Genomic DNA, 14,565 nt, shown 5'->3' on the forward strand with positions numbered 1-14,565 from the left:
GAACGGCAATCCTAGTCAACAAAACCCTCATCGCCATAAGCCATGACAGGATAGCCGACACAGACGTAGAGCACGTAATAGTCGAGATCATACCAAAAAAGAAAAGGAAGGGAGGAAGCATATTCATCGTAAATATATACAGCCCCCCGAGACAAAGCAGGGCGAAATTCGACGCGCTGTTCAAAGGAGCAGACAAGCTGGCTAAAGGAAATGCACTAGTCATACTGGGAGATTTCAACGCCAGAGAGGAGAGCTAGGGATAGACGAGAACGGATCAAAAGAGAAGAGCGGTAACCGAGGCAGCTGACAATATCGAGTGTGAACTCATCACGGAAGCCGATGCCCCTACGAGAATCGGGAACAGCGTGTACAAGGACACCTGCCCCGATCTCACGTTCGTCAAAAAAACTAGGCAAACGGAGTGGGACACCCTAACAGAAAACCTAGGTAGCGACCACTATAACCTAAAGACGCAAGTCACAATAGCGGAAAAAATTAGACGACAGATAGGGAAAGCAAACATAACGGACTGGAAAGCGTTCAGAGAAGCATGTGTCGATACGATAAAAAGCATCGAATCTATAACAGACTGGGGGAACATACTCAAAGAAACACAACGCAAATTCACCAAAGAAATTGAGCGTACGCCGCAGACGCCGGACGTCGACTCTAGACTTCTCAGACTATGGGAAGCCAGAAGGGGGCTAACAAAAAGGTGGAAAAGACAGAAATATGACAGAAAGCTCAAGCTAAAGATCGCGGAAATCACGAAAAAGGCAGAAGAGTACGCGGCGCAGCTAGCGAAGCAAAATTGGCAACAATTTGGTGACTCTCTAAACGGAACCTTGAGCACTGCAAAAACATGGCGCATAATCAAGGCACTCCTAGATCCGGCAAAATCAAAGACCGAAAACAACAAAGGCATATACCGACTGGTGCACCAGTACGAAAGAACAGACTCGGAACTATTGGACAAAGCACGCAAAAAGTGCTACCGCGACGGCGACCCAGCAGCCTACACAGAGCGCTACAAAGGAGAAGAAAATGGAAGGCTGGATAGACCCATCACCCGGGAAGAGGTGTACGCGGCGATAAGAAGCGCAACAAAGAACACAGCCGCAGGTGCGGACAAGATCAAGAACGCGCTCATCCGCAACCTCGGAGACGAGCTAGTCGAAAAGCTAACCGAATACCTCAATGGACAGTGGCAAGCGGGAACAGTACCAGAAGAATGGAAACACGCGGAAGTCATCATGATCCCGAAACCAGGGAAGAAACTTTAAGTGGAAAACCTCAGACCAATCTCCCTTACATCATGCCTAGGCAAGATCTATGAGAGAGTGGTTACGAGGAGGCTACAAAATCATATGGAAGAAAACGAGCTGTACCCCCACAGCATGTTTGGTTTCAGAGCCAGGCTCTCGACCCAAGATCTACTCCTGCAAATCAGAGAAGAGGTACTGAGCAATATCCCGCTCAACGGAGAGCACATCATCATGGCACTGGACGTCAAAGGCGCCTTTGACCACGTAAGCCACGAAGCCATCCTGACAGGACTAGACAACCTAAATTGCGGCATGAAAATACACAGCTACGTCAAGGCATTTTTGTCCAACAGAACAGCAACAATCAGCCTGGGCGAGCTAAGATCCGAAAAGTTCAACACCCCAAACAAAGGCACACCGCAGGGATCGGTAATCTCACCCATCCTGTTCAATGTTGCCATGATTGGACTGGCCCAACAACTAGACCAAATCGACGGCGTACGCCACGCCATGTACGCCGACGATATCACTGTATGGGTCACCAAAGGCTCATTCAGGTAAAAGGAAGAAAGATTACAAGAAGGTGCGTCATGCGTAGAGGAATATGTCAAGGCAAGAGGTCTAGCCTGCTCAACGGAGAAGTCCGAGCTCCTAAGAGTATGGCGAGGCAAGAAGAATCGCACTGTCCCAGAGGAAGTAAACATGAAGTTGAACATCCACCTCGAGGCACCGCCAATCCCGGAGAAGACGCTCATCAGGATATTAGGAATGTGGATACAATCGAACCAACGATGTACCCACACCCTAACACTACTTAAAACTGTAGCCAACCAAGTGGCCCACATGATAACGCGGGTCTCGCGGAAAAGACACGGCATGAGGAAGCAGACACACTCAAACTGGTCAGAAGCCTGGTGGTCAGTAGAGTGACGTACAGCCTCCCGTACTACCACTGTACGAAGCACGAAATGCAACAAGCGGACGCAATCCTGAGGAAAGCCCTCAAGACGGCGCTCCACCTACCGCAGTCAACATCGACCGACAAACTCCTGGCCCTGGGGTTACACAACAGTCTCGAGGAGCTCCAAGAAGCGCAGATAATCGCGCAAATGCAAAGACTAAAGCTATCGGCAACGGGCAGAAGACTCCTGAGCAGATACGGCGGTGAAGCTACCATAAAGGAGACACAAAGCATGGAGACGATACCGGACGAATACAGAAACACCATCAAAGTAGCACCAATACCCAGCAATATGGACCCGAACCTACAGATGGCACGAAGACAAGCAAGAGCAGAGTATGTACAAAGAACACTGGCAACTACACACGACACAGTGTACGTACACGCCGCTACCTACACTCAGGACACAAACCACAAGAAAAGCAAAGTGGCAACGGTGATCAACTCGGACCTAAAAGAAATCACCAGCGCATCAATTCGAAACTGTACGGTAGTAGAGGCCGAAGAGGCAGCCGTGGCTCTAGCGGCAGCGGAGGGCTACCGGAGGGTCCTTAACCATACTCACAGACTCACAAGCAGCATGCCGCAACTACCTAAATGGCAGAATCAGCCACAGCGTGCTCCGCATCCTCCGCTCAAGTGGCAAAACCGTCAACAACCGGGCCAAACACACGATAGTTTGGGTGCCGGGACATACCGACATTACGGGAAATCTTGAGGCGGATAGGATAGCTCGAGGGCACGCAACAAACCGAGCATCCAACAATCCCGACCCCGCTGAGGAACCCGAGCCGGTAGCCCAAAGCTATTCAGAGATACTAAACTACTACAGAGGCATCAGACGATAATACCCGCCCCCTCACAAACAACTAAATAGAGAAGACGCCGTAGCATGGTGACAGCTACAAACGGGAACATTCCCGTGCCTAAACATGCTAAGCAAGATCTACCCCACGCAGTACGAGAGCAAGTGCCCATGGTGTGGAGACAAACCAACCCTATACCATACCACATGGGCTTGCCAGAAAACAGATGGGCCAGCCATAATAAAAAACCCGAGTGCGGAACGGTGGGAGAGGATGCTATCCAGCGACATCCTGAAAGTCCAACAAGGACTAGTAAGGCGTGCACGCAGGGCAGCTACCCTCAGCGGAGCCCTGGACTAGGGGAACCGACCCTGGAGAGAAGATGGAATACTCCGTCTGAAGCCGCAAAAATCACTGCAAAATAGAGCAAATAAACGTTTTTCATCATCATCATTGAGTCACGGAGTATGGGCCACTAAGTGTGCGTAAGGCAAGGAACTTTCGCAAGCAGGGAAGCTTTCGCAAGCACCGGAGTACCATGGTTGTCGTCTCAGATGTCATGAGTGGACTTCTCAGCGATGCCACAAGATGGCGCAGCGTGTCCAGAAAGGAACGTGACAAAGCCCTGTTGCCGCATGAAGTGAGGTGATGTCGCGAATAAAAGGGAACCGCACGCAAATGATTAAAATAACGGTGACAACGGCGTCGTCACCATCATCTCCCATGACTCGCGTTAGAAACGAATGCGAAAAAATCTAAAGCTAGCACCGATCTCTCTGCACACAAAGGACATAGCGCACGGCATCTCACTCCTATGCGCAGAGTAAAAAATCGGAGGCGAGATTTTCATGCTGTCACGTGACTGCCGCGGAAGTGCCCCGCCAGTTGGGGATGCCACACTGCTGTATTATCGGATGTATGTATGTATGCTATGATTGTCCACTTTGGAACAGGGCAGTCGGTTGCGCCACCAAGCTCTTGCTATTATACTGCTTAATGTCCTACCTAGGTTAAACAAGAAAAAAAGAAGAAAAGCCTAGGAACTCCCACAACCAAATTTTCTGATCCCCTATTGCTAACTTTGCTTTTGTACGTCTCCTTTTTATTATCGTTTCCGTACTTTTCTTCCACCAATCTTCCAATCCCCTTTTACTAATCTGAATTGTGGACATGTGTACTTTTGCATTGTTCTCGCTGAACTCAATGCCTTCAAGGAGGCCAGTGGTGCATAAATCGACCGCTGAGCAGACATCTTCACATTCTCATAAAACATGGTCCATTGTTTCCCTAGCTTTACCGCAGCAAGCACATGCTTCTTCTTCCTTCTTATGTCTCGCTTCATAGGTGCGTGTTATAAAGCGTCCCGATCTGTCTTCGAAAAGTAATGAGCTTAGCTTTGAAATATAAATTGTTTCTTTCCTGATTTCGTTTTTTCCTCTTGAGTGGCTACTCATGGCAGGTTTCTTTTCCATTGCCGCCAACGATGAGATCGTTTCAGCCTCTCTGACCTTCCACTTCGCTTTTCTTGCTGCTGTCTTGCTCACCGTACAGGCCGCGTACTTGCTGGTAAGCTTCCTAGTTCTTTTCCTCTTCTGTGAATCAATGTTTTTCCTGTACAAATACCTCAACACTCTCACAGCTCATTCACTTTCTTCCATATTCCTCAGTTGTTCTTCATAATCAATTTTACGGCGAGCTTCAATCACTTCAATGCTAGTCCAGCCTCTATCTGCATAACTATATCGTTTCCCTGCATCATCGTTTCACAGCCGGCGGCGCGGTGTGTGTGTGTTTTTTTTTTGTCTACTGCGCCTGGGGCTTTACATCACCGAAATAAATCGCAGCAGTCCTTGAACATCTGGTGCTGAGCGTACGACTTTTTTCATAAGTATTTCTCTCATTGAAGAGCCGCCTTCGATTGTAATATTTCCACCGTCAGCATTGCCCGGACACTTCTCCAACGAACACTTCTTGCATGAGACACTTGTGTGACTGTAGGCCCTCGTTTTCTTTGTTTTCATATTTTCATTAGGGAGAAGAATTTCTTCTTCAGCCCGTTCCCCTCGGCGTCGGATCATACGGAATTTTTTATTTGTTATACGGAAATGGCAGCGGAGCGTAAGTAGTGTCTTCTACAATAACTACATTCGATATTGGCTAGCAGTCAACGAAATATGAATATGACCGATCGAGGAAAACACTTGATATGAGAAATCACGGAAGCAGACATTCTGGCTTTGTAGGTAGGACGCGAATCACAGAAGAGCGAGGAGCAGACAGAAGAAATTTGTACGGACTGTCTTCCCTTCGGCTTCATTAGAAAACCTATTCGGCGTCTATTTTATCAGCACCTGCTGCCATTTTTCTAAGACTTTCAAGTATGAAGGATATATTGATTTGAGCTCGAGCCTCAAAAAAATGTAGTCTACTGTGACATAGGGATAATAGAAATGATGCCAATTTTATTTAATAAAAGGAAATAACTCTTACACACACACACACACACACACACACACACACATATATATATATATATATATATATATATATATATATATATATATATATATATATATATAATATTCATGACGTAGGTAAACATCATTCGAAAAGAATCGTGAAAACACCTTACATAGCCTTCCAATCTAAGTACCAGAAATGCGATGAACTCTCCAAACATTCTGTAGCTCGCTGCTCTTAAGCGTATGAAAAGTCGTAGAGATCTATATTATGAATATGAAACTACTCTATATGAGAAAAAGCACAGCTTGAAAAGCGCCTAGTTGGTGTAGCGTCATCGTTACGTTTTGCTATGGAAGGCATGGGGACGCACGAAGTCAGTAGAAAATCATTTATTTTTACAAAGATAGACTTGTATTGCTCGTATTGGGTACTATGTTAATCATGACGTGTATCCATTACCTCTAATTAATATATTGAAATACTCAAGCATGCTACAGGCGCAAATGTATAGCTTGGAAGTAAACTATGCATGACTGCATGCTCCGCGCAAGCAGCTGGATGGAAAATTACGCGCTACCGCAGCGATAGTCCATTACCACCGATAAAATATTTATCAAGGTTTGACGTTGCTTAGTAGACTGGTTTCTGGGTGGAGTATGGAGACTCCTTTAGGGCTAATAATTGAACACACGCAATACACACGCATAAAAAACAGAATGATTATCTGGTCGAGCACGTGTGCTTTTTTTTTTGTAAACGTGGTGCCCCTTGTTATTGCAACACGCAGTAAACGAACATACGGGACAATAAAATATAACTGCCGCGAAGCGTAGCATTCAAGTCGACACAAATGTTAAGCATTGCGCTGACCACTGTCGGATGTTGTTCTGAGAATACGCCTGGGTAACAAGTTGGCGACTGCGGCTCCGCAGCAGTGAAACAGAATGCTCTTTGGTTCCACATAAACCAGACGTCTCACACTGCTGCTCTTGTGAGCTGCACAAACCGCTCTATGCACGACGGTGTGGTGGGCACATAGCTGAACAACAGGAGCACGAAAAATCAGCTGGAAAAGATCTAACGTCTAAACAAAAATTTAACAATTTCACATTCCGCCGTAACCTCACTTTGTGCATGATGTGGCAGTATAGGGTAGCTGTCAAGGCCCGTGGTCACAATTATTAGAGCGAAAAATTGATTTTGATTTGAAAAAAAATGAAAGCACAAATTAGTCAAGAGGACCCCAACCTTGCAGTCTTCAGAGTACAAGCAAAAAACGTCAGGTTAGTGCTCGCACGCAAAGATGTGGCCTTAGAAACCAACCAAGTTATGAGAACTGATATTTAGGCAGATTGGTTAGGCGTCATCTTCTCTACAGTGAAAGAACACATGGAGGCGGCCGAAGAAGATTGGACGGGCAATGTCGTCCTGTCTTCTTTGTTTTGGGCCGTGTATTGTCGCGCTTTACATAAGACAAGCCACTTAAGCTACCGACAACTGACGACATCATAAGTAGCTTTCTTTTTTTAATTTCCGGGGGCACTCCTTAGGTTGGAAGTCAGGAACAACAACAAACAGGCAAGATCTCCCGAGGAAACTAGTTTATTTAAGAAAACGCCGATAATAATGTCTCAACCATAAAAATCAAGTTTAATTATCGGAGCTGCCAAAATGACCTGCATTGGGAGAACCCATGACGTGCAGAATTATTACATCTAAAACCTATTGGCGACGGTAAAGAAATGAAGGATTGAATTGACCTGAAGAAAACTCGGCATTTGATGTAACAAGACGTAAACAGTAAAAAGTATGCGTGGCAATGTAATCACCACTATCGACGAAATAGTGAAAAGAGCAGAAAAGCTTTATGAAGAGCTGCACAACAGCCAGAGTAACCAGATAACTTTCGCTTCAACGTAGTGGCGAAGAAATAGAAGTTCTACGTGAACGTCCTATCAGTTTAGAAGGCATTTGGAAGACATGCGCAGGTTGAATGACGCAGGCGGGGGAATGACAAGGAATTTATTAAAAAATGGCGTGAAAATTTTTCAAAAATGTGCAAGCATATATTTGCGATAAATCGAGACTTCAAGCGCACGCGAATGTTGTAATCAGGATCACATTACTAATCATGTTATGTGCGATATTTTTTTAGTGTTATGCAATGCGCTATAGCGTAACTGATAAATGCTGCTTTTTTTCCCACCTATCCTCACCATTTGCGTACATTTTGGTATGTACTTACGTGCCATTATTGGGCACTACCTCAATATTAACCGCTCATAATGTATAATATCACGAAGCAATGCAACTTCCTGTTTTTATGGGATGCTCCTTGCTGTTAGTACTGTGATGTTATGTAACTTGTTGCTGTTTTTGTGCAATGCTAATATGTTCATTTCTCTTGTTTACCATCTGTACTGTTCCTGTATTGCATAAATTTCTTCGTTTTTGTCCAATATTCGAATCCTTGTATGTGTCGATATGTTTTTACCAATTGTATTTTGTTGAAAATTTTACTTCGTGCCCCCCTCACCCTATGCATCTTCGTAAGCCTGTGAGGAAAAAAAAATTAATAAATGAAGAAGCAGGGTAAAGAAGAGACAATTATGTAGATTTAGCTCACATTGATTATTGAACAAAAAGGCAATCTGTGATAGATTCACGACACCACTTGAGTTCAGTCAACATTCAGAACTAATCAACAGTGGGACACATGCATGCCATAAATCTGAAAAATAAGAATTCTGTGAAGTATAACCAATCTTAGCAAAACGTTTTTGCATAATACAAAAAATATGTTTTATTATTTAGAGATACAAGGAGTTATGTGTAATCAAGGAGTACTGGAAGACTATTTCTATTTTGATTGTACTCAAGTAAAGCAGGAAATGGAAATCGCCGAAGGGGGCAAGGCGCGCGACAATATCTCTTCTAAAGCTATTGGCTCTCATTTGTGGTCATCGGGTCGGACTGATCCCCCTTGTTTATTAGTTTTTTTTTTTCGTCGGAAACTCTTCAGCGTCCGAACTTAGGGGGACAGGGTCGTTGTCGACGTTATTTACGTGACCTCTGGGACCGCGTCAACCCGTTTCTCTGTGCTGCCTTTAAGGTGGCTCTGTTCTCGTTTTTTACAGCTTGACCAATCCGCGTCGGTCTGTCTGAAGCGACTGCTTGAGTTAACAGTTATATTTTCTTCTGAAGTCGATGGTACGTCCTGACAGCAATCCAGGAGCCCGTCCATAGGTTTAGGTGATCGTACTTCCACTTGCTTCAGGACTTCCGCCTGCAGTCCGTGCATTACTAGTGCTACTACAGCAGAAGGTAGCATAGGCTCGGCCAGCTTTAAAAGGCGGCGTTTTTCAAAGAAATACTCGACGAGGGAGCCCTGCTTGAAGTTAAAATTAAGGGCAGCGTCCCGTCTTCGCACTGGGTTGCTTCGGAATGTCGTCAAGGATTTTTCCTTCCACAGATTTCAAGAGTTGCCAGCTTGTTCAATATTGTGCAGATTGTACCACTTCCGTGGTACACCTCCTAAGTAACTACGCAGGTTAGTAATCTTGTCCTCATTAGAGTGCCAGTTGTTCATCCCAGTGGCATATTCCTAGAATTGAACCCAACTTTCTGGACTTGAAGACATGCTGTCGAACGCATCGGGTTCTACAAATTTAGTCACCGGCTTCCCATCGTTAGAGACCTTATAAGCGATGTCACCAGTAGCTTTTCTTGCGCAATTTGTTCTTGCTGCAGCTGAAGGGCATTGGAAACGAGGCTCACCTCTTCCGTCGAAGACCGTGATCCAGATTCCTTTGGACGCATCGGTTGAAGAACTAATTCGTTAAAGATCGCCAGACGCAAGTTCGCTTTCACTGCACCCTTCCGATCTAGTTCAACAGCTTCCACGGAAGCCTTCTCTAAAACCAGGTTCACTAGTTATGCCAAATGGAGTTGGCGAGGTAGTTTCACCGCTGGTTCATCTTGAGCCTGGTATCTCGAAAAGATTATATTCTCTGCAGAGGTCTCCTCAAGGAAAAATGTCACCTACACGTTGGAGTCAGTTGTCGGCGGCGCCAAAATAATGTAGCGTTCCTAATTAAAAAACACAATAGACGTAAATCATTGCTGTGGCACTGACGTCCATCTTGTTTCCCTTTATTCTAACCTCATTCTCCTCTTCATCTGTACCAAGCTTCCTGCGCTTCTTTCAGCTTCACTTATTCATGCTCATTCAAGCTCAAGCTCAAGCTCATTCAGCTTCACTTATCATTTAGACATCGTCGATAAGAAAAGTCTGATCTCATTGTTTGAGTAACAGAACGGGTCAAACGATTCTTGATGCAACTTGTTTCACAAATGCAGGAAGGTATACAATAAAGATTCTATATAGTAGTTAGCTCGTGGGGTTGGTAAAAACCATTATTCTTTGTTTCTCGTGTCGAGTATCCTTGTATCTGAACGTAGGTTTCCAAGGTCGAATATGTATGCATTGTATAATAATTATCATATAGTTGATGTACATGAGAAATATTATATTGTACGGACAACTCTTTAGTCTGCACATTATAAGGTAAATTTACCATACATCTTATAGCATTCTTTTGTAGTAGATGTATTTAAAAAAAGATGTACCCCATACAAGATGACAATACTGAAGCAAGGAAAGCACCAATGAAATGTAGAGTAAAATTTTAATCTTTACAGGGAGTATATTTCTTAGTCGAGTAATTATACCAACTGCAGAGAAACTTTAGAACTGAGGCACTCTACGTGTTTATGTAAAGTTAAGTCTCTTGAGAAGAAAACACCCAGCATTTGAATAATATCACCTACTTCGATTTTATCATTACCCATGCTTTTATTATGTAATCTAAGGATAGTTTTGTCCTTAGGTGCAAATAGGACAACTTTTGTTTTGCTAAAGTTTAGTTTAAGAATATCAGAATCTGCCCATTTTTTTATTTTTGCAAGCGCACAGTTGGTTTGGCGTTCAATATCACCCGTCGATATACCAATAATAAAACCAGATGTGTCATTAGCTAAATAAATAAATAATAAATAAATTGGGCGTCCTCGTGGCAGAATACAATGTCATTTACATAAACTGTGAAAAGGAGTGGCCCCAAAATGCTTCCTTGAGGTACTCCAGCAAGTATTGACTGTAAGGATGACCTGTTATTGCTTACATACACATATTGAGTTCTTTCGGAAGATACGATTTCAGTAGATCGTTTGCCATTCCACATATTCCATATTGCTTTAGCTTAGAAAAGAGAATAGAATGACTTATTGAATAGAATGACTTGACGATTCTGATATACAGAATTTTTTCAATACCTTTAGGTATTACAGGCAAAACCGAGATTGGACGATAGTTGTTAATAAATTTCCTATTGCCACCTTCAAACACTGGTAAAACTCGATCTTCTTGCATGGCCTTAGAAAACACAGCACTGTATACAATGAGATTGTAAATATACGTTATTACTGGGCAAATTAAATCGAGTACGTGGTTTACGGATGTAATGTGAATTCCAGTAGTATCTGTGGATTTACTATTGTTTAGAGAGCTGATATAGGATAAAACGTCTACGAAATCTTTAGGTTGCAAAAATAGCGAATTCACGGGGCTGGAATTTAATGGACTTGTATCAGAAGTAGTAGGAATAGAACTAGTATTGACACTGTCTTTGTTAAATAAAGAAATGATTTACCGCGTTTGCCATTTCAATACCTGAAAGATCTTGGCCAGCAAGCTCAATACTATGCAAAGTATGCAAAGAGCTATAAGTAATGTTAGGATTCAGGAGCTGTCCAAGCTTTTCCCAGATCCGGTCTGTCTTTTTTAAACTGTTACTCCAAATATGTTAATGTAGCATTTTTTTTTTGCCGTCTTCAGTTTAGATGTAAATTTATTGCGGTATGCTTTAAATTCTTAATGTACCTCAGCATACTTGGTTCTCACAAAATGTTCATACAGTTGATTCTTGTGCCTTATCATTTGTATTATATCATTATTCACCCAGGGTGTTTGTGCCTTGCACGATTTCCTTACCTTGTTCAATGGAAAGCATTGATGATATATGTTTTAGGGTATCTATAAAATTGTTATACACCATATCACTATCATTAGATTCATTAGTACTTTCCCATTTCTGCTGATTGACGGAGCTACGGAATCGCTCAAGTTGTCTTTGCGTGATTACTTGAGTGAAATGTTGTTCCTTTGGTGTATTCAATATGACGCAGTTCTTGCGTACTAACATGACTATATCAATATGATCAGCGATGTCAGTGATAGTGACATCTCCAAAATTAGGGCACTATTCATGTTTGTTTTGATATATCCAACAAACATTTACATGTAGGTGTGACTCTCGTTGGCCTTGTTATAGCATATATGAAGCCATTTGCCTATATGATTGTGTGAAGCCCATTTCAAATACTCGTAGAAACCAACAAATTCACATTTACATCTCCTCCTAAAATTATGTCCAGGTTATGAGCATTGCAATATCCAAGAAAACTATCAATCAATGAAAGTTAGCGCTGTGCACTTCCTGAAGGGGGTCTATAACAAACAGAAGACACTGTACTCCCGCTGCGCAAGCCTAGGACCTCATAACCAGCAGTTATTGCTGTGAATTAAATAAGATTTCGCATTAAATATGTTTCTTTACAAGAATACCTTCTTTTAATTACGGCAGCAAAAAAAGGGCTGGTATCCAGGAAACTGAAAGCTGCATGACTGTTCAAATGTTTCGAGGATTCTTTCAATCTAATATTTGTTTCAGAGGGAGCGGGTGTTAAGATGAAAAAGGGAAAAACGTGGTTTGTTAGCTAACACTATTTCTTTAATTTCGGCCGGCGAAAAGCCCATGCTGTTCTGTATCATCAATTAGAACCAGAGAAAGCATAATTAAACTATTCTACACGAGTATTCAGTGTGCGCAATGGATACGACTTCCGACTTGTTTGACTTCCGGACAAAAATGTTCCCATTAGACGACCAGATGTGCTTCCAGCAACATTCTCTCTGTTTGGCGTTCGCCATTCCGAACAGACCTTTAATTGTTGGGCAGAAGTGCTCGTTCACATGTACTGGAACACGAGATGCAAACGCGAGATCGGTTCAAGTAACGCCTTGTTTCCTTGCTCTCTGTCGGAATCTGTACCATTTTTCACGGCGTGTAAAGTTTAGGATTATATTCGATAATTCATTTCCGCCCTGAGATCGAACACGAAGACACGCCTCAATTTCACTGTCCACAAGAGGTGCTCCAATGGCTATTGCATGCTTCTTAGTTCTTTCCAGCACACTTTCGTTCGGTGAGTGCGCAACGCCCTCTACCTCCACAGTGAATCGCCTGGAGTACTGCTCTCGTGTGCCCTTACACCAGCGCGAAGAACATCACTTTCATCCTGTAACACTTTCACCGCTGCTTTGAGTTTTACATTTTTTGTTCGTACGCAGTTTAAGGAGGCCTTCATATATTCAAAACATGTATTTATGAGAGAAAAGCTAGACTTGATTTATCTGATATCCTTCCTCAGGTCTCGCTCGAAACTTTCAGGCGATACTCGGATCTCATGTTTTATGTCGCGTTTTATTTCGTCGATGAGTTTACTCAAATCCTTACGCATGGCTGGTGTAACTGTAATACAAGGTATGATTAACTGGTACAAGTTCCGTGGTCGACTGTTACAAAACGGCAACACACCCACAGCACAACTTTCATGGCCCAACGCGCTCTTGGCAGCAACATAAGCGGTAATAAAATATAATAGAACTTCCTGTGTTTAAAGTAATGAGAAAAGATCAACCCAACTGCAAAGATTCCACATACACTCGATTAGAATATGCGCTTACGCCACCGCTGCCGCTGCCAGAGTGAGCGCGAAATTAACGAAAATGATAGCGGCGATGTGTGGTGAAAGAAGTTTACCACTGCTGCCCAAATTGTGATCATTGGCCCCAATCATATAGCACAGTCAATGTTTTTCTCTTCTATTGTCTCTTATACAAGGCACCTGTGGTTTCGTAGGTGAACCGAAAAAGTCATCTTGCTTATATAGAGGGTGTCCCAAGTACTACGCACAAAGATTGAAAAATACGCAAATGCGACGTAGCTGAACAGAACCAACGTAATACTGTATGCCCTCGCTTGGAGATAATCAGATTATTATTAGCATTGCGTCGAATTACATTTGTCGTGATTGTTTAATGAACTTGTCCAATGTTATTATTAGATGAAAAGTATCAATCAGAAAAATGTAAACCAACATGAAGAAGTCCAGATACAGCTGTTTCCGTATGCGTCCTTCAAAAAAAAATGTTTTTTCGGGCGTGAAAGAAGCCAGGGGGTACAGGCAAGGTTGCTCGACCGGCCAGTCGCGGGCTTTCTTTCACACTCGGAAAACACTTTTATATAGCACGTATATGGCAACCGAAAGCTCTATCAGGAGTTTTTCTTGTTGCTCTACAATTTTCTCATTGACACAGTTCATGTAAATATAATTATTAAGAAGATGATTATTAAATTATATCGGACACAATATGCAATTATGAGGAACTCAATAAATGATATGCCTAGCTCCAACGGATGACTAACAACAACACCTTGGTTCTGTCGAGCAACCCGGACGATAAGCACGAATGTAGACCGAAGTGCAACCTCTGCGGTGGCCTTCATCCCGCGGCTGACAGAACATGCAAGCAAAGGTTCCAAATTCCGGTTGTAGTTAGAAAACTGAGAAGAGAACGGCGCAACGGCGAACAATGCAAACAACTAACTGTGTCGCCAACCTCTCTCAAGCCGGCCCTCAGCAGCTCGCACAGATCCAGGAGCCGATCCAGAGACCCCGGCGGCGAGGATGGCGGCTACCAGGACCGTGCCCTTTCTAGGGGCAAGAAACGCTCGCGGAAACGGTAAACCTCCCAGGCTATAAATCGCATACCCAATACGGTGATGGGAAGAGGGAAAACAGCACATTAATCACCAACAAAAGTGCGCTCATGGCCCACGATCTGAATCTTGACTCTAATAAGGTTGAACACTCGCTTGTTGAAATC

General features: G+C 43.3%; 1 protein-coding gene across 3 annotated transcripts in view; it reads left to right on the top strand.

Moving 5' to 3' along the window:
- Window positions 1-14,565, top strand: part of LOC129385712 (uncharacterized) — a 117,256-nt gene that overhangs the window by 87,508 nt on the left and 15,183 nt on the right. For all 3 annotated transcript variants that reach the window (XM_055072702.1, XM_055072704.1, XM_055072703.1), the window contains one exon: window positions 5,065-5,150. In XM_055072702.1, coding sequence (XP_054928677.1) covers window positions 5,065-5,150 — 86 coding nt within the window. The remainder of the gene's footprint in view (window positions 1-5,064; window positions 5,151-14,565) is intronic.

The sequence above is a fragment of the Dermacentor andersoni genome, chromosome 7, assembly GCF_023375885.2.
Source record: "Dermacentor andersoni chromosome 7, qqDerAnde1_hic_scaffold, whole genome shotgun sequence".
Classification (NCBI taxonomy): Eukaryota; Metazoa; Arthropoda; class Arachnida; order Ixodida; family Ixodidae; genus Dermacentor; species Dermacentor andersoni.